This window comes from Bombus fervidus, chromosome 5 (genome assembly GCF_041682495.2).
Source record: "Bombus fervidus isolate BK054 chromosome 5, iyBomFerv1, whole genome shotgun sequence".
Lineage (NCBI taxonomy): Eukaryota > Metazoa > Arthropoda > Insecta > Hymenoptera > Apidae > Bombus > Bombus fervidus.
Window position 1 is genome coordinate 2,021,919 of NC_091521.1, and position 21,382 is coordinate 2,043,300.

Below are 21,382 nucleotides of genomic sequence, written 5' to 3' on the forward strand. Positions count from 1 at the left end.
TAAAAGTAGGCCGAAAGCATCATTATTTTACATTTTCTATTTGAAGACCGTACTAAAGTGAATACCTTAATCTTTTTATTTTATGCAATAGATGCCATACATTTATTGGAAAAAATTATATTAAAGGAATCAGTATTGAAAAAGATATCAGTAGATTCAATTTTGACAAAAATTACATTAGCAAATTTGGTTTTCAAATAACTAGTCTATTACTGTATAAGTTATTAACAAAATGCTCCGTAATGTAGTTTCCGTAGTGTAGTGGTTATCACGTGTGCTTCACACGCACAAGGTCCCCGGTTCGATCCCGGGCGGAAACATGTTGTATGAGATTTTTAATTTTTTTATTGATACTTTCATTTACAAAATACTATATTATAATAAAATATTTATTTATTTTTTTATTTTTCTATAATATTTTGATTTTTATTTTAGAAATCAATACTTTCCATATATACATTAAAAAATATTAAAAATAAAAGTGGCAATATAGATAATTAATATATTTCATTATAAATTCAAATTTACTAGTATATAATAGAATTACCTTTTTTTTTATATATATTAGATTAGAGGAAAAAGTATAAAATCAATGTAATCATATAAAAACATGTATATTTATATTGTATAAGATGTCGCTATCACGTGTCAGGATGGCCGAGCGGTCTAAGGCGCCAGACTCAAGGTTATTACCTTATCAGTTTTCAAATATCTGATCCCAATGTGCCTTCTGGTCTCCATCTGGAGGCGTGGGTTCGAATCCCACTCCTGACATATTTTTTGCAGTTTTTGACAAATTTCTAAGGGTAAAAACATAATTTAGCTATCTTAACATTTTATAAAAATACTTTTGAAGCACTCCAGTTATAGGCAGCGCGAGAATCCCGTGTTCAATTCTCAATATAAAATGCTAACTTTTTTTATCCTATAAAAGTAAGAAAATAATGTGTTAATTGTTCATAGATTATTGTAGAAAGCTACAACAAAACAAAATAATTAATTGTTCTAAATTCATAATTATTTTATTTCGCAATAACGCGCGTGTGTGTGCATGTTGCATCATTATTGTGATCTTCTCAGATAATATATTTTAGATTGTAAATTCGATGGAATGACGTACAATTAATTTCTAACACTAAGAAAGATATTCGTAAAGATAAAATTTATGTAAATTATGTTACTCTTTACATTTTTAGTTACAAAATCAATATTACGTTTGCCAGGTCTGACCTTGTTTGTTTTGCATATCACACAACAGTACGTAAATACATACACACTGGATCAAAATTCAAGACACATAAAACTAATGCCTCAGTATCACTATCAACGCATTTAAATGTACTCCAATTACGGAGCTAATTTATTACTGAACTAAAATCACCTACCAGTAGCAGATCACATACAGAGCATTAATCCAAATTTAACGAAAACTATATTCAATCTATAGGCACTGTTACAAACACTTGCGATATGTACGATCTTCAATTGAGATCGCGAAACCTAATCACATATACGCGTGCATGATATTGGGTCACCTAAGGAAGCAACCAATCATAAATATGAATGATTGAAATTAAAAGATTGTAAATATTATATAGTTTATACATGTACTACACGTTATAAATAGAAAACATAAAAATGCGAAGAAGCGAGTTGGAACGCTAAAACAGAATAAGGTCGAACAGACTGTATACATATTGATTCATTCTCTAATCTCTCTGATGCCTATGTAAGAAAGGTCCCAAGGAAACAAGTTTTTACAGAATTAACATTCTCCTAACCCCCACCTCGTGTAAATCTAAAACATTAGGTTCAGAAAAAAACAACCAAACACGCTATGTGTGTTTGTTTACCTCTACTGATTCGATTCATTAGATTAACTGTATGTTGATTTCATCAAATATGTATAAAATTAATTTTACAAATCGTAAGTTAATAACTTATCAATATCAATAAATTTTTTTGCACAATAGAAACAGATATTACTAAAATATATTATACAAACATTAAAAACTATATCTGATATGCTACTGGATAATTTCAATAATAAATAAGTCGAAATTATCAAATCCGGTATGGTCTAGTGGCTAGGATACCTGGCTCTCACCCAGGAGGCTCGGGTTCGATTCCCGGTACCGGAAATATTTTTTTTTAACTTTATACATTAAACCAAATAAATAAGTTACTTTTATCATTATTTTCATTCCATAGGTATTTAAAGCTATCGATTAAAAATAGATGGCAATAAATATGATAATCTTAAAATATTATTCATGCGATTCTGTTTGTTTTACTTCAAGAGAACCTAGAATAGTCAAGAAAGCACTTTTATTTGAAGTTACTGGAACAGACATGTGTTAGCTACTGTACAACATGTAATACACAATAAAATTGTTGCTCCGTATCACTTTGCTTTAGACTGTCACTATTCTCCGTGCTAAGTTGTAGTAAAACGTGTCTTTGCCCGTCTATCGGTATGCAATTACTGCCACTTCTATCGATATTCGCGGAAGTGACTTGGGGACCCAACACGTGTAGCACGATCGAGTCTATAATTCCGAAAATCGGCCGCAATTTTCTTAAGAGGCATCGTGTCAGATTGATTGAAAATAACCGATGATACATGCCAGAGTTAAAGTACATACATAGTATGTAGGTATATACTATGTACTCACACGATACGGATGACTTGGTGACTTTACCTATGAGAAAACATTTTTATTCTTTGAGTCGTGGGAGAACAAGTTACATTAAGATGGCTCAAGAGCCAGGTCACGAGTGGATGAAACCCTTTCGAAAATTAATAAATCTTGAGATTAGCTATATTAAGTGAGAATCGTGATAATAAATTTGTCGTTCATATATACAGTTTCTCGACCGGTATAACTGTTATGAATAATAGTAGAATTACTGATAGGAAATTTGTTAATTGTTATCAAGAATATTTATGAAATGATATACATATTTAATGAAGCAAGTGCCCCGTTTTGTTTATAGGTACAGTGGTCTCGGAGAAATTGATTCAAAGAGTTCAGCGTTTTTAAACCGTGCCTACTTCGTATACAAAATATGGATGCTGATAGCTATGTACATCTTCGCAATCACTCTGTTCCTGGATATTTATGTGAACCGAGACAACTTACCGATCTGCACCGACGATGGCTGTATTTTTGCAGGAATTTTCGTTGTTATATATAAGGCGATGAATTTGCAATTTTGTCAAAAAAGAATAACCAGGCTATTGGACGAAGTGTTAAAATGTACCGACGATCTCTGCGAATTTTCCGGTGAGTAGAAACAATTTAAAATCAGACACATTTGATGAAAAGCGCGCAATCTAATTATCACATAATATGTCATAAATTATGCTGTCTTGTGACTTAACTGTAAGGGTTTTTATTCGGATTCAACGCAAACCTCTCAATCTCATTTGCATACAAGACAGTGAAAAATGTAAATGACTGGGGAAAAATGTAAAGTTTTGTTTTTATACATAAAATTTGGAGCTAGAGATCAGATTAAACAAAAAAATTGTTTGGCTGATTTTATAGCTAATATTGGATGTTTATACATAATAATTAACATTTGCCATAAACATTACTACATGAAATGATCGATAACATTTGCTTTAAACAATTATTCGTGCAATATTTCATGAAGTGACATCGATATGTTTTGTGACATAGCTCAATGCACTTCATACTTTACCATTTCACTCCATCGACGCGGTGGACGACACGAACTGTCTCTTGTGGAGAGGGTATGCCTCTTGTTAGGTGAAAACAAGAGCATAGACGGAGAGACGTATCTTGGATACTAAAGTGACGCAGCGAATGACGTCCGCTGAGATCATTAATTCAGGTCTATTTGATCACTTTTTCACGGCCCATTCTGCCAATCTTTTTCACGGCGTTTTTCCGTCAAGCATTCTCTACCAGGGACTTATTCAGAATTACTCGGCACATTTCACGTTGTCGTGTCTTGCACACTTGCCTTTTGCAATATGCAACATTTCAACTAGACTTGTTCGCTTGTTTCTATAGCGACACTCTTTCGTATGCTAGCAAACTAAAACTATGAAACATCAGCACCGAGTTATCTACAGGTCTTCTCTAGTTAATTAACTATACGATATTCTTTATAGAAGTCGAATATATCAAGGAAATTATCGAAAAGCATCAAGTACAAAGCAAAATGATATTCTATGGGTTTACCGCGTTAGGATCTATATTAGGAACTGCTCTGTTATTTTTCTCACCGATGGAAGACGGTTTGTTGATCAGAGCACAGTATCCTTTCAATACTACGATATCACCTTGGCACGAGATAAGTTTGGTTATAGAAACGTGCGCTGTTTTCGGCGGTTTATTAGGAATAATTGGAATGGACAGTTTTGTGGTTATGATCTGCACCTTGCTTACTGTATTATTCGATATGTTGAATGTAAATTTTGAAAATTGTGGGATCGAAACGAAGGAGCATGTAAGAAAATGATATTTGATCCTTACTATATATACGCGTCTTACTGTGTCTTTTATATTCGGGCTAATTAGAACATAACATAACGAACAAAACATGAAGTTTTACTTTGTACTATTCACTATATGTGTAACGTATTTAAACAGATTATTTGCCAAAAATTGTATAATAATTTTAATTTAGAATATACGAAGTCGTCATGTGATTCGTTTGAAATTTGTTTAAGAACTATTAACTGAAAAACCCATTGAATATGAAAGATCCACATTTACGCTTTAAGAGTACCATAAACACGTTTACAGTGCGGGTTAATTTTCATTTATAACATGTCAAATCTTCGTTGTATCGTAAACTTGTCTTTACAGACGGTTGAGGTTTATGACGAACGCATTCACGCGAATATTCGTCTCAATAGAAAGAAACTGAACAATAGATTTCTCTACCGGTACAAGACGTGCTTTCAATTTTATCAGCGATTAGTGTGTATGACCAACGATTATAACAAACTTTTCAGCTTGAGTATGTTCATTCAGATGCTTTCGAGTACTTCGATTATTTGCCTGAGTGGTTTCCAGGCTGTCGTGGTAAGACATGATGGTCGAATGTACTGATCAGATCGTGATAGATTTGCATCGTTCGTACAGGTCGGAGGGCAAAGCTCAGACGTCATGAAGTTCGGGATTTATCTGAGCGCAGCTATATCTCAGCTCTTGTACATCTGTTGGATTGGAAACGAGTTGAACTATGCGGTAAGGGTTAATTATATGCATCGATTAACACGTCCCGTATCGTGCATAACGCTTACTTAGAAAGCAAGACTTTTTTTTTAGAAAATTTCATGTAAACATATAAAAGATAAACAAATTACTTAAACTTTCAACTGTAAAAATTTGACAAATAAGAATTCGAACAATGTAAATTTCAGTAATTTAAAATATTTTTACCAATATGAAATTGTTGTTTACTCGACGACACTCGTGAATATAAACAAATAATTTAAGAATATAGACGAAAGAAATGAAATTGAAAGTATCACGGCACGATACCTGTTAAGTGGAATTTTCTAAAAATAACGAACTTTAAATGATAAATTATCGTTCAGAGCTGGACGCTTGACAGAAGCCAGTGGCTCTCAGGCTGGCATAACGAACGTTTACCCAATATCGTGAAGATGATCACGTTGTCCACGATGTTCACCAGACGATCGATAACTTTAAAAGCCAGTGTATTTTACGTGTTGTCTTTGGAAACTTTTATTGCCGTACGTAGACAAAGTTACGATAATACACCTTTGTATTACCATACCAGTGTTTTCTTCAGCATTCTAATTGCAGATCATAAGGAGATCTTATTCGGTTTATACTTTATTGAACAACATGCAAGCAACGGATCAGTAACTCTGTAATTCTATGTTTACCACATTGCACAATCTGTAAGGCGGTTTTTTAATCAATAAGGTTACAGATATAAGGACGAGGTATGTATCATATTGCGCGATCTTGCTTGGATAAAAACAATATACGAGACTCACCTGACACGTCGGTGTACCTTTATGGCTAAAATGAAAGAATAGATATCCTATTTTTGGAAATTTCATAATCGTTAAAGTTCTCGGCAACCTGTTCTCTCGTCACGCTTACGGCGATCCCCTGTAGCTTCAGGCCAGCAACCTTGCAAATTATGGTCGACGGAACTCTCCTCTCGCACACCGCGAATTTACCGATTCGTTCTGTTTGTGCTCGGTAATATGCGTTCAGTGATAATCGGGAACAGCTGCAATTTTCACTTTGTTAGTCGGAAATATTTTTGCACGTCCGCTGTTGCCACAGATACATAAATATCCGCAATCTAATTATTATTTCCTTAAGTTTTTCTGCCTGTATAGCGTATCTCACCAAGCTCGCTATCAAAAAGCCTTCTTGCCTCATACCGTTATTCAATTTATCTGCCAACGCATCCTGCGATTAACAGCTTCCAGAGAACCTATGCTTAGTTGCTCAATCGCCACTCAAAGGTGCACCTAGAAGGTGCTCGCGAATTATCGATAATTACATTCATTGTCAATCATCAATGGCTAATACAAGCGTCGAAATTCCAAGTATTGTCACGTACGATCGAACCCTACTCATCTGTCGACTCCAATCAAACGAAAATACGTTTGCTTGGTGTAAATTGGCTAGCGACCGTCGCGCGACTAATTTATGATTAAGTATAGATGCTACCATGCGTCTATGAAGTACCGTGCAAATCGTTTACGTGTGGTCGTTAACGTCTGACGCTGTTATTTGGCCTAAAGACGGTAGAAATTCGACGTTAATCAAACAACGAACCCTTTTTATTGCCTTGTGCCTGTCGTTAACTGACTGGATCCCTTGAAATACGAGAACGCTCGTGTCGTACGGTGTACGCGGCGCGTTTCTACGCTCAATCTCTGGCTCCTCATCTGACCGATGACTATCTGTCTTGATTTATAATGCTCTACCTGCTTCGTACAGGGAGTTCCATGTAACTAGACCGGTATAAATATTTCAGTTGTTCTCGTTGACGAAAAGATGAGTTCAAGGAAGAAAGAATCTCGTTTCTTGAAAGACAATTTTTTTATAATATATATAGGTAACAGTTGTTCGTTTTGAAGTATCGGATGTACTTGTTATAAACGAGATAGTCTGTGTAGCGCGGTGTACTTATGCTCTTAGCTATTATCTAATTGCTTTTCACGGATACGAACGACGAAATGAAATAGCGTTTTTAATATTAGAATTACCAACAACTAGAATATAGAACTCGTACCAAAGAAATCGAAATGAAAGATATATATTTTAGAAGAAATCATTCGGATCCTCAAAGACCATTGTGAGTCTATAAAATCTCTACGATCAATTACAGATTGATTGCACTTGGACTTTTAATTCTAGTGGAATACTTTTTAATAAGAAATTCATCCTGCCAAGGTAGGAGTTCTATTTGCATGTTCTTTTTAATTAAAAATGAGTTAAAAGCAATAAATCGTATTAGACGAAAGATAGTAAATTCACGACAGCAGAATCTCTATTCATCTGCACAGAAGTATCATCCATTCATTGGGTTTTATAACAATAGTATCCAGATTTCGTAACAGCTGCTCTTAGATAATCCTCCTCTTGTTCACAAAAGAGAACAAATTGAACCTCTTCTTTTTAGTAGCAATTCCAAAGTAGCGACATTAACATCCAATCAAACTAGTTTCGCGACCAGACGCTAGTAATCGAAAAATAATTAGGTATACAATCGTCTAAACTCGAACCAGCCAAACATAATTGTGCGCTACCTTGTCGTGTGCTGCAAGGTAGCAGCATCACCTAAGAAGGAAAAGAAGAAACGATGTCGTTGTTCTGGCAGCCATTCCATTGGCACTTGCTTCCTAGACAGATGGTCGCTTTACCACATGTTACCTAACTGTAGACCTGCTTTAAGTACCATTTCTGCCGTTGGTATCGCGCGTTTCTTCGCCAGAGCCTTGAACTACGCTTTGTTGCCGTCGCGATTTCTTGCGTTCCTGTTTCTTTTCCTGGAGGAAACGTACTAATCATCCGCGTTCACGTTGTTCGCGACGTTTCTTGCCATTTTCATGACCATGTACACTTCTATTGCATTATATATTTCGCTTGTTTCCGTTTTACCGTCTTTCCAAAACCATGTCAATGAATTCCTCGAAAATAACAGAGAACGTTAGACGAATAGAAAAATTCTGTCAGTTTCTATACCTATTTATCTATCAATAGACAGAACTTTCGCACCTATTCAATACCAATTGAAAATTTTTCGTCTGTAACGTTGATCTTATCTTCGATATTAACGTGTTCACATTACATGAAACATCAATACCCGTTGAAAGTAATAAATTTTTAAAATAGAAATATTCCTCGTTGTACCATTCAAAAAAGACAGATATTTTGTAAAAACATTTTATTACATTTTTGCATTTATATTACAAATTAATTAAGGTAATAAATATCACTTTTTGTTTGGATTTGAAATTTTATAGAAACGATTATTTTTCCTTGGGCGGGAAAGTTGAATTTTCCTACGAAAATCTCTGATTATTATCTAGAAAGGAAACATAATGTTTTCTATAATTTATCGTACTTGATACCGGTTATTATAGATACTTATTTTTTTTTCACGTTCGATATGTCTCGCTGAAACCGTACGTATTTCACGATAAAAGGAAACGTCGTATGGAATGCGCATAAAAAGATTTAACGTGTTACCTAATAAATGCTGGTCTAACGTCAGCTTATCGGGACGACTCGTGGTAACGATACGACGAATCAAAACTCGATGATTTCAACCAGCGTCAAAAATAAAGGTTTCTGCGCGTGAACCCAACGGAACGATCTCCTCCGACTTATTTCGCACAACTAGCTCCACTACGAGCATGAATTCATCGCTGAAATTTTCATACACCACCGGGTCCTTTCACCTGATCCTCTGAAAAAAACGTTCTGGCCACATCGCCTGACCTGTAGGTTAAACGCATCCTTCGTTTCCTGACCGAACTTCTACTCTTCCTCTTGCAGGAATCCGAGAGTCTCCAGAAACTGGAGTAGCGATTCGTTATCGAAATTCCTGTTTGCGCGTTTTCAGCAAAAATTCCTCGTTTGTCAAAGTCTATCTCCTGGCCAAATTTATGGAATTCTCCACGTAAAGCACGCATTAGCGGCTGGTGAGAATTTGTATCCAATTACAGAGGAATGATCCCTGTTCTAAACGATACTTTACGACGATTGAAACATCAAACTGGTCTGTATTAACTGGTCCTTTCACTGCTGTACTCTTCAAGCTATAAACGTTCTCCACGTATAGATCTAGGTAGACCACTTTCTCGAATTCTGCGTATATTTCGTTTTTTCAGTTCCGAATAGAAATTAAAGGAAATTAAAATCTAGGCAAAATTTTCTATGACGAGTGTACTTTCTAATCAAATAGTCAAATTGTGCTAGTTATCCGAGAGTGAGAGCTGAGAACGATTTGAAATTTGATAGGCGACGTTAGGCGCAGTTGCCCTATTTTTTATTTCATGTAAGAGGAACGACACTCTGCTATATATACATTATTGCGTCTGATGGTGAGAGATATGGAACGGTTAAAGCAACAGTAACGTTCATGTAGGCAAAAATTTCTCATGACATGGCCAGATTATGCCGGCCAGACATATAGGCAAAGTGAGTGGAGAGGGAACAATCCAATTTCTCATGACAAGATAAAAATTTAATGGGCTACGAGGACAAGCAAGCAACGAGGATTAATTGGACCGATGTGATGAATTTTTAGGGCAATGGATCGGCTCAGATCGCTGTCTCATGTTTGAAATTTAATCGAGAAAATTAATCAGCTACAAATTCTCTGTGGGTGTTCCAGAGAAACGGTGGGTGGATAGTGTGACGACATCGATCAATCATCGATCGATCGATCGATTATACGATGTGTGGTCGTTTGGTAAATTACGAAAAAATTGGTTAGAATAGGCCTCCTACGGTACTAGAGAATGAAACTAAAAATAAAAAGTGCATCAGGATCGGCTGGGAAGTGGCGCGGGATGAAAATTGCGAACACCATCCGTCTATTTATAAAGAAGCCTGTGCACTGACAAATTATTATATCGCACGTATTCACGGAAAGAAGCGTGCTCACTGACCATGCACCGTAAACCGTCTTGATCGTTTCAGGTTATTCTAAGGCAAAATGAAAACGTTTTGTATTCAACTAACAGTAAAGAGGGAAAAAATAAAAGAAAAAGAACGTACGATATTTTAGACGTTTTCTTCTGAAAGTAGAATACTTTAGCACACATAATAACTGTACGCATAAGCGAAGTTTGAACGTAAAAGTGTGGGAAAACCCTGAATAAATTAATTTATTCAAACACAACCAGAGATTGTTGCACACTGCATCAGTTTACTACAGCGAAATTTTGAGATTTACCTCCAGCTGATCGTTATTTACTGTAAATCCGGTCGATTACGCGAATAATTTACGAGATTATTGCCGGTATCACGCAACCGAAATCTGTCATATGGTACAGTTTATCGAGCCTTCGCCAAACACCATAGGCCTCCGTATTATCAGTCGGAAGTGTCGCACCATGCTCGTCGCGAAGATTTGATCGAAAATCTTGTGTTCATTAAAATTCCAAAGATACGCGCTGCAAGAAGCGCGTTATACTCAATGTATCGACCGGTCGCGTGTTCTTGTTCGACGAATCATAATGAATATTCGAGTGTAAGCTTCATGATCCGCAGGGTCGCGATTACCGCTGTTACACCGCAAGTGTGTTCGATGAAGGGCATACCAGAAGAAAAAATGGCAACGATTACCCTTTAATTAGCTCTCGGGTGGTCAGGCCAATATTCGCGGACTGGCATCTGCATAGCCGATTAAACGAATAAAAACGGCATCTTTGATTATGCGGCGGATGCTCTGTAATGCGGTGTAATCTCTGACAGCAACCTATCACAGCTCTATGGTGTCTCCCTGACCCTTAAATTTCCGTATCTCACATTACGATGAAATATGGAAAATTTTGCTGATGCAGAACATCATGTTTCGAAAATTGATTTGCAGATACGTTTCGGAAACGTAGTACATGTACCTTTTTTCTTATTTGTACTACAGATCATGATTTTTTGTTTAAAGTGATCGTAAACCTTTGGACGATACTGCGTTAGAACCTGTAAGTACGCTATCCATTTAATTAAATTTATTAGAATTAATTTATGTAAATTGGAGAGCTGAGGCGCTAGCGAAATGCTTCCACTTAATCCATAATATATGTGTGTGTGTGTGTGTGTGTGTGTGTGTGTATGTGTTGGTTTAAATTGAAATAAATCAATCAATCGATTATAATTATTATCCCGTGTACTCCATTCGTATGGATTACTGAGGCGTCGGTGGTAATTAATTTGTGTTTCAGTGAAAGACGACGATTTCTCAAAGTTGTGTAGTAAGATAAATTTTTACCAAGATAGAGCTCCTTTCCACTTGCGAACGTTTATCATTGAAAATGGTGAAAGCATATTTATGCAGTTATGGTTGGATCTTCACACTGTTGAGAATGATATTCAGGGTAACGCTTAATGCACTCTATCTTATTCCGAGGATGTAAATAATCTTGGTTGAAACATCGAGAGACGTAAATTTTGATCGCCTAAGTTTCTCAACTGACGGGCAGCCAAAGGCCGGCCAAGACGACGTAACCGGCTATTAAAAATTTATCATCGCCGATACTTTATTGGGTTCTCTTCTTCACTGGGCCAGGTGAAATTATAGTAGTTACGCACGCACATCAAGCTTTTTATGCGGCCTTCGTCATCGCACGAATGGCTACTTGTTGAAATGTTTCGTCCAAACCGTCGCATAAAATATCAATTAATATGCTGCCTTTATCTTATCTCCCGTGCCAGTCTTGTCCTCTCCCATTTTTTTCTTCTATTTTGTTTTTTATTTTTTATCTTCTAGGTGACCGGAATAGTATTCTACCGAATAGCACAGCGGTAAGAGAATTTAATTTGTTGATTTACTCGATCCTCCTCGATATATCTACGTCGTATTCTCTTAATTAATCAATTAGGTTGCCTTATTATAATTAATAGTCTTCTTAATATACTGTTTACACCGTTTACAACATCAGACTCTCTTTAATTTCCTGTATAAATCGAAATATAAAATGCTAATAACATTTCAATTCGATGATTTCGTCGACGTCGAAAATGATATTTTCACGTCGCCATATAGCCCACTTACGATCTTCAACGATTTTGCGGAATTCGTTTTGTAGCGGCAACTCGAACGAGTTGAATGTAAAACGATGTTTCGCATAGTTTGTCCATGGCTATGATTCGCATTATGATAGCCTTTAATAATCCGCAAACTAGAAACTAGGGACTGGCTGTCTGCTCGAGTAGGCACGTGCTCGTCCGTAAACGACACGAATGATCGTGAAAAGCGTCACAGAGCAATGTTCTCCATCACACGACAAACGTCCCCGTTTTCAGCCTTCTTTCTAATACGCATCGTTAAACAAACTGTCTCTCTGTGGAAGATTCTGGCCGCTAGCCAATAGTCTCTAATGAAGCCAATTGCTTCTTTTCCTCTAGATTCATAATCATTCCGAAGTTCGTTCGAATTATCGCTAGAAGTTTTGTCATTTTTCATATTTTAATATACATACATACTTTTCATAGAAAATAAGAAATACGTTCGATATGTGACAAAATATGCAGTCTCGCTTTGAAAAAGATTTAGAGATCGAAAAAACGTGCACGAAGAAAAATATCACGAATGTTCATTGGCCTGACACAGTTCTTTGCATCGACAAAAATAACTGAGATATTAACAGAAGCAAGATAAATTCGACTAACAGACAACATTTATAACCAAAGATATTAAACGACGTTCTATGTTAATATATATGTGTGTGTATTTATTATACGTATTATATGTATTTTATACATATAATAAAGTATATAGTACATTAATCAACGACAAGGCGTGCAATATTGCATCGTAAAAGTAAAAATCTGTCGGAACTTGTCAATTTTACCAACATCTATTTGCGTTACAAGAATATTAAACAACAGTTGTATTCTAAGAGTAATTCTGTCGTTGGTAGAGACTGAACAATTTGTTTTAAACGAGCATAATAATATATCTGCGGGATGTCTCGTACTTTCCTTACGCGAATCGGTGTTAAGTGAGATACGTCATGTTCTAGATGAAGTACGCTTAATATCTCGCTAGCGTTCCTTTCGCGATCGGCATTTCACATTACTCGGAAAAAATCGCATAGTTTGCAAAGAAACTTTCATGGACGAGGCGTTCAAGTGTCAACTGGTAGAGGGCCGTCTCGTATCTTTAGTGGAACGACAATTGCGACTGCAACACCGAGCGCAAGTCGCATCCGTTACACGCGTGCCAGAGAAACGGAAGTAAAAATACGAGAACAGAGACGTCGCGGTTGATAGCCCTGGTACGCTTGAAATTTATTAACGATGGAAAGTTACCGGAGATCTGGTAACAGTTATCCGATCGACGAACATCATTCTACACGTTCAACATCGCGTGTTGACTGCTCCTGTGACAAGCGTTTAATAGATAATTTTTCACAAATATTCTCTCGGGCCTTAGGTTATATCTATCAGAGGCAGCATGAACGCGGAAACTGTTAAATGTAAGTTTTGAACGATGGTAGTGTCATACGATGGTGGATAAGTACAAGCAGCTTTAAAACCTGATATTCGATGCTGTGAAAACACCAAACGTTTTGAAGGAAAAAATTATTTTGGAATCGTTTAATAGCAAAAAGTATGTCTTTTTCTTTGGTGGAAAACCAAAAACGTTATTGAGTTTCACACGTCGTCTTAACTTTTATTTTTGCTCTTTTTCATTCCTTTCGTAGTTTTTATTTTGTTTCTCCATTCCTTTCAATTTGACACAAAAAGTTTTGAAGTCGGTGCGTTGCCGCACGCATGTGGTCTCACCTGCTGCACCATTTTGCAAGGTGAATATGTAAATGGGAAATGCAGCAGTGCATTTTATCGAAAAAACGAAAGGACGGCGTTGCACGTCTGTCGTCAGCAGCGCTTGAAAAAACACAAGACGTCGATGTATATTAACAATGAAATAAGAATATTATAGAAATTTCGTATTAGCGAAACTACCAGGAAGTAACATTAACCCACACGACACGACCGCTGCAAAACGAAGTTTAACTAAAATAGCCTGTAATCTGTGAACGCGAATCGCGAGCTAACTTCACATTACTATTCGTGTAAAAATGGATAGTCTACTTTGCCATATACAGAATGAACTATTGTAGAGAGACGGTAGCCACGTGCGACTTAATGCAAGAACTCTCTTTCGAAGCAAGAACGACCGCCAGTCGTGTTTCTCCGTCGGAGACGACGACATCGGCATCGAGTCGTAGATCAATGGTGAATCGTAAACGCACGTAGTTTCTTCGTGAAAGAGAATCGATAAAAATGAAACGAGGACGATATTGCGATGGTCACCGAAACGGGTGAACCGCTTCGAGAGAAGAAGCAAAGAATAGAAAGGGAAGAAAGTGGCGACGAAGACCAGGAAACGATAAATGAACGAAGGAAAATAAAGTATAGGTTGGCAAGAGAGAAGAAAGTGAGAGGAAGAAAGAGTATTTGCTACTGGCGCGATAAATAGATAGCCGAAGGAGGAAGCGAGGCAAGAATTTTTAGTTGCAGCGATGGGAACTCGATCCTATCGTGAACAAATCTACGTTTCACGAGTATTCAATGATTTTCATGACTGAACGACAAAGTCTAGGAAGAAGGAAGGAGTGTGCTCGCATCAGAATCAACGACTCGCTGCAGATCCCGAGGAGTTGCAACAGGATCAAAGACAATAGGGTGCAAAAGCAACGCTAGACTCGAAATTTCCGTGATTCCAGTCCATCACTGGTTGGCGCCATCTAGCAAGGCGAGCGACCGAAAGAGAAAGAAATTCTCCGAGGGATCGCGACGCAGGATCTAAAGAGGGACGAGGGATCACGAGGGAAAGACAGAGCAGCGGCGGTGGAAAGGAGACGGAGTAAGATCGTCGTAGCTCCGCTTGCGCTCTCAGGCACAAACTACTCGACCACCAGCCAGCACGGATCCGAAACCCTATCTTGCGTTGTCTCTTGGTTACTCGCTTCGTAGAATACGTTCAGCTTGCGCCCTAGGAACGACGCGGCAACCCCGAACCGCGTTTCGATTCCTTGCCTGCGTCTCTTCTCGCCAGAGAAAAAGACATCCAACGCGACATCAGATTCTGAAAAACGCTCGAACAAACATTAAATTGACTCTCTGCGCTTGACCGTTTCTGGAGAACAGGCCACCTGTTTTTATCATTGTTGTTTCTAACGTTTGTACGGCTTCCTTCTTGTAGCCCTATGCACGATAATGAACATAAATGAGCAAACTTCGGCTTGCAAAAGCTATTTGTACGTTGTGACTTTATCAAAGGTTTGTTCGAGTAACGATCTTCTAAACAGAATTCTTGCTAATAGCAAGTGATTCGTGCTGATTAGAACATGTGGGGTTAATCTGTGCGAGACGAGCTTTCGTAGGATTCCCCTGTCGAAAGGGAAAAGTGATCCTCGAGGAGAGTCAGCGATGTTTAGAAGTTGTTAGAGACTGCTTGATAAAATCCTTTCTTCGCATAGAAGTAACATGGACGATTGCGATAAACTGTGGTGAATATTGTGGAAGAAGAGAACAGTAGGAAAACCGTGCAGAAGGAAGCAGCAAGATCGCAAGATGAAGAAGATTCTGTGGATGGCGTGATACAAGTACACCTCGGCTGCTAGCAAAACTTCGTGCACGTGCTGCGAGGATCATCGATCATCAGTCTTCGTTGAACACTGTGACCGATGGGATTCACCGCATGGCACGTCGAATCCAGTTGATATTTAACAGGTGAGTTTATTTTTTAATCGTGTCTTTTACAGTTTAGAATAATCTGAAATCGTATTTCGTACAACTAAAAAATGAAGGGGATCGTGTTAGGTAATCGTAGTCGAAAAAGATAGCACAAAATTGAGCCACATAGCAAAGTATTAACGAAACTGAATGAATTGCAATCATATCCATATGCCCAAATTAAACACCTGTTGTAACATTTGATTTGCCAAGATAATAATCGAAGGAGATCTGCCAAACCGTTATTTTTAACACACTAGTATCTGTATCGATTAAAATTTATCATCATCTAGGCTACTAAAAGTGATACAACCGATTATTCTTCTTTAATCAGCTCTCGTTCATTAATCACCTGTTAAAAATTTATTCGGTTGAACGTCTTTTTGGTCAGAGCAACGACGATCGTTTAACCAACTTACACGGAATAATGTAATAGAAGCAGTCTCGACGAGCTGCTGCCAGATATTTCCACTTATTAATTACTAACATTTTCTTAGTTGAGTACAAAATTCACGATGTTTTCACTTACTTTGCGAATTCGTAAAATTTCTGAAAACAGAGCTGAACAATTTGGTCATCGACTGTGAATAAAATTTATGCGAGGTACGTGATATATCTGCATATGAATACAAATAGTCGCTATAATACTATCGCAGAGGAAATAAACATACGTAATATACGAATAACAAATATGTACAATTAGAGGAAAAGTAAAATTTTTAACGTCTCGTATTTTGCAATTTCTTCGATGAATATCTACGTCCGTAATTGATAATTTACATTCGTTAATGGAGCATTCGGTTTTATCTAGATATACGAATTACTTAACAATTTTCGATTCCGGAATCTCAGACTTTTAATGCGTTATCCTTGTACCAAGTCAACGAATTGACTTTACAATTTCTTGCTTCATATTTATTTTAATGCTTCTAACGATCCGAATCGTGTCGAAGGTTCGAAAGTTAGGTTCGAAAGGTTTCAAAGTTCGAGGGAATTAGCACCGTTATTTCTCCTTCTTCGATCGTAATCACGATTGCGAGGTTGGCCATCAAATTGTTTGATTTTCACTTAATTAGCAAGACAGCTCATAAAATTGCTGGACGAATCGAAAGAAAACCGCGTTCGAGAATCGAAAGGAGCAAAGATACAATCTCCTCCTTGACGGCGTACAGAAACGACCTTGCAAGGCCACATAGAAGCCGCCTCGACACACACACCCGCTTTATACTCGTAAAATAAGACCAAAGAGACTTCGTGAACGTGCTAGAAACCGGCAGCAGGTCTCACCTAGGGAGCAAGCTTCCCCTTCATCTGTTAGACGGGTTTTGCCACGTTCATTCAGCTTCGCCACGCCTCGATGCTCCAGTTTCCGTGATCGTCCGTTTTCTTTCGTTTCCTCTACTCGCGAACGATTATCAAAACAGGTCGATCACTATGCATAATTGATTCACGATCCATCATTGTTTCAGAAACGTCGAGTTTATGGTGTTGATAATATTCAAAGCGCTCCTTCAAATCTTTTAAATAAATATTAAAATTTATTACAATTCTATACAAAATATACGATGTAGCATCGTGGAAATCGTATTAATTATAAAGCGAAATTTCATTTCAGCACGTTCTTTTTATTTCAGAGATTATTCAAATGAAACGAATATCATTGACTGTTCTATTATAAAATTCAATGTTAAACAGATAAATGAAAATGTTACTATTTGGAGCTATTACGAGCAATAGGTATCGCAATAATTATATTAATTGAATTGATTTTGGCCAAGACTCGAGGTTTATTTTTATATTTTACGATCAAGTCAAAGCTGGCACACTTCTGCTTTTATGAAATATCTTTTTCATTTTATGTTTCATTTTCTCTTTGCACGATAAAGAGGTAGAGAGGAAAGAAAACGACGTTTTCAAGAACGAGCAGATTCGCAGCGTTCTGCTTTGGCGAGAAATTGGATTAAGTCGATTACGAGATCGCTAAACCATTAATTAACAATGCTTCAATACCTTCCATCATGGACGATACTTGGCAATTTTGGTGTTCTCCGGGTGGCTGGTTTCACAGATCGTAAGAGAGTCAACTACGACGATCGATGATCAATGGCGATTAATCAATCGACCCAGACGCTGCAATCAAACATCGTTTGCGTCGTTTCAGCGCCACAGAGAATAATTTTAATTATCAAGCGGTGAACAGGTGGCCTTGCAGTAAAACGTTTCGCGACAGTAATCGTTTCGGCATATCGTTAACGTTCGCGATAGAACACTATCGGCTTTTACAACTTTGTAATTTCGCTTGCTTGTAAATGCTCATGATCGGGAAAACCATCCAGTGACTTGTCTTGTGTCTTGGCCACGTTTATACAATAATCGAACATACTGCGAACATATTACGCGGAAGTTCAAAGCGAATTCTTCGACCATTTGCTACCCTAGCGGGATACGGATGCCTGATTTTTACGATCTTCGCGCTCGTCATCTTTTCCATCTGTCAAAGCTGACTACCAGCAGCGATCGAACTGTTGTACCTACAGTTATAATTTGTGATTTTAGCAAGTATCCCTCAACGTTGCCCGATGTTCGTGTTAATGATCTATTCAAGGTCTGAAAGAACATTTCGTAACATTTATCTAGCGTCTGCGTGCGATATTATATGTAAAGTTAATGGAAGCTTATCTTCGCTCTTTAGTCTTCGTATTTTCTTCCCCTTTACGCCGTCATCGTAGAGACCAATCAACCACCACTCTTTTATATCATCTCGCGTATTACACGATGTAAGAAATTGGTTTCTGAAATGATATAACTGACACCTAGCGCACTGGTCATCTATTACGGATGAAAACGTGCAATCAGAGGGGCCCGGAGCGCGATCCTAAAAGATACCAATTCGAAGTAGTGGTCGATTTCGATTGAGCTGCAATTACGATGATTACGCTGCGATCGAAGGTCTCGTAATAGGTCGAAAGTGATTCGAATGCCAGCACAAGGGATATGGAATTTCGACGGTGTATCGGTAATTTTTCTGATCCGCTATTCTACGAGTTCTATTCATTGCATGGTTAATTTCTGCGCAAGTCTCTTGTTATTTAGACAGTGTGTGTGTTTCAATCGCACGGTTAAGTGCACGGTTAAGTTGTTGTCTTAGCTGTTCGATGAACGATTACAGGGGAGACTTCAGCGAGATTTGAGATTCGAAACTGATTTCCTACGTGATGTACCGGATTGAAAAGCTAAATACCAGGAAATGTTGCTGGACAATCACGAACGCGAACACGCTAACCGATTGTGGCAAATAGAAATCGTTGTGCCATTGTGAGGTAACGTAGTAACGTTGCCGAATACCTTTCTAGCGCGTTGGAAATCGCAATACAGGCCTCGTACAAGGTCTCGATGAAATTTACGCGATGCAAGAATCGTGGACGTTCGATTTACAATCGACTATTGCGGTACTGTGTAACAATCTTAGTTTCCAACGAGTGAAAATATAAGCGAGTGTTACAAGCGTTCTAAGTGAGTATGAAGCTACTTGTAATATTTTACTTATTTTATTCTCACTTGTAAAATAGCGAAGAGATAGTTTAGATTTATAGATCGATCAAACTGTCCGGATTAATAGCGAATATACAATAACTACTAAAACTGTACAATCTAATACCATATGTGTTAGAATTTCTTGTTAGGCATAGGATTACTGGACGTTGTAAAATTTTTTTCCTTTATTTGGAAAAAATTTTCGATAAATTTTATACACAGATTTATGACTTACGATCGTGTATAGAGTAGAGACAAATAGGCCACTTGGCCAATAATTCAGGTTTCCTAATTTATTAACTATTTATTAAGCAGACTCTGTTAGAAGATTTATCATATTTAACGGTTCGCTTCTTTTTTATTTCTTTTCGGCTTCTTTTTGTTCTCTTTTTTGGCACGTGTGTATCTTAATTCTGTTTCCTGTTAAAAAAAAGATAGTAATAATATATGTACGTTTTATTCAGTGGTTGATTTCTTATTCACTTTCGGAAGTAGCTTTCTGTTTTTTTATGTCTCTCGAATACCATTAGTCACAGGTGTACGTTCGACTACGAAAGATTTACCAGTGGGGAGCGCAAAATCCGGCATTCGTGCGTTAAATTTCGACTGTGCTTTCGTCCATTTCACCTCGTGCACGCCCACTTCGATCACTCGCTTGTAATTCGTTTAGTTACACCTTGTTACGTGCAAGCGAAACACGATAATATCGCACTTAATTACAGCCATCTATGGCGATACCGCACTTTGTGATAACAAGAAAGTTATAAGGAACGCGTAAAAATATAGACGCAAAGTAAAGAGATCTTTTATAGGCAAATTGCATATCCTTACGTAAAATCGTAACGGTACTTGTTCCTCCATTAACCAAATATCGTAACCAAACATTTGCAGTAAAAAAAGAGAAAAAAGGAAGCGCGGATGAATGGCTGCAATTATCTTTAATGGCGGAAGGATCGATGTTCATAACTTTACGATTATGTAAATTACATACGGCCGTTTACGTAACATTCCTGTTAATTTTTCTTTTCACCCGATTATCTGCAAGATTATTAAGAGATTATTCGCGGAGCAGCGCTAGCTTGCAGAAATTGCATGGCGAAGTGAAAAGTTCGGTACAAAGAACGAGGAAGCGAACAACGGGAGGAAATTTAGTAATCGAACGGCTCTATCTTACGCCGAAAGATACACAAGATGACGACGATAGCGAGTATATAAAACACTTTCACTCGAATAGAGAGTGTTATAATATCCTCGTTAAGAGAATAGCATAATTACAAGCGTGTTCTAATTATAACACGTTCGACAAAGACTCGTCACTGTTTAAACGTGTTTCAAAAGTAAAAGCATACTGAACGTCTCGTTGCATTCGTCTTGTTTTTCTCATCCTATTTCCCATACTCGACCAGGTCAGTGGTTTTTTCTACTTTTAAAAGACGATCAACGAAATAATTTGAATATCAATCACTGAGAAGCCAAATTCATCAACTTAATGCCCTGAAAATTTTTTTGGTATCAGTATATGTGATTGATGTTGCATTTTTTAGGAACTAAACAAGCAACTCTAGCGCTGAAAGAAGTTGATCGGTTTGACTTTTGTGTGACTCGTATCACTCATAAATCATTTGAAGCGTAAATCTGTTCTTTTTTCGTTACGAGATTACACGTTACGTATCTGCAATCGCTGCGCGATTATTACTCTCATTTGCTCGATAATGAACACCCGTAGAACACGTGTCTCATTAAGGTTTTCAATTACCTTCTGACGTTCACCTGAAACCAGGAGTACCGCTATCAACGAATACAATAAAGTGTCTCACGATTTTCTCTAATCTGTCATCAATTCCGATGAGAAAGAGAATTCTGATAGGAAAGGCCAGTGGACCGATTACAGCTGG

The 21,382-nt window shown here is 37.4% G+C and overlaps 2 protein-coding genes, 1 long non-coding RNA gene and 3 other non-coding genes across 6 annotated transcripts in view; 5 read left to right on the forward strand and 1 right to left on the reverse strand.

Moving 5' to 3' along the window:
• Positions 1 to 247: 247 nt before the first annotated feature.
• Positions 248 to 320, forward strand: Trnav-cac (transfer RNA valine (anticodon CAC)). Its single transcript has one exon. It is a non-coding gene; the product is annotated as a tRNA-Val (tRNA).
• Positions 321 to 595: 275 nt separating this feature from the next.
• Positions 596 to 1,706, reverse strand: LOC139987068 (uncharacterized). Its single transcript, XR_011799784.1, has 2 exons — positions 1,386 to 1,706; positions 596 to 925 (listed from the first exon to the last, which is right to left on the reverse strand). It is a non-coding gene; the product is annotated as an uncharacterized lncRNA (long non-coding RNA).
• Positions 648 to 774, forward strand: Trnal-caa (transfer RNA leucine (anticodon CAA)). The gene is made up of 2 exons: positions 648 to 685; positions 740 to 774. It is a non-coding gene; the product is annotated as a tRNA-Leu (tRNA).
• A 363-nt stretch (positions 1,707 to 2,069) lies between the features above and the next one.
• On the forward strand, positions 2,070 to 2,141 carry Trnae-cuc (transfer RNA glutamic acid (anticodon CUC)). Its single transcript has one exon. It is a non-coding gene; the product is annotated as a tRNA-Glu (tRNA).
• Positions 2,142 to 2,932: 791 nt separating this feature from the next.
• Positions 2,933 to 6,483, forward strand: LOC139987664 (odorant receptor 10-like). The gene is made up of 6 exons (XM_072004161.1): positions 2,933 to 3,287; positions 4,145 to 4,482; positions 4,845 to 5,063; positions 5,124 to 5,228; positions 5,582 to 5,740; positions 5,814 to 6,483. Exons 1-6 carry the CDS (start codon positions 2,969 to 2,971, stop codon positions 5,874 to 5,876), a joined length of 1,203 nt encoding a protein of 400 aa, XP_071860262.1. The 5' UTR covers positions 2,933 to 2,968; the 3' UTR covers positions 5,877 to 6,483.
• A 6,467-nt stretch (positions 6,484 to 12,950) lies between these two features.
• Positions 12,951 to 21,382, forward strand: part of LOC139987661 (uncharacterized) — a 67,432-nt gene continuing 59,000 nt past the window's right edge. The window contains exon 1 of the mRNA XM_072004157.1: positions 12,951 to 15,950. The gene's annotated coding sequence lies outside the window, so the exon portion shown is untranslated. The remainder of the gene's footprint in view (positions 15,951 to 21,382) is intronic.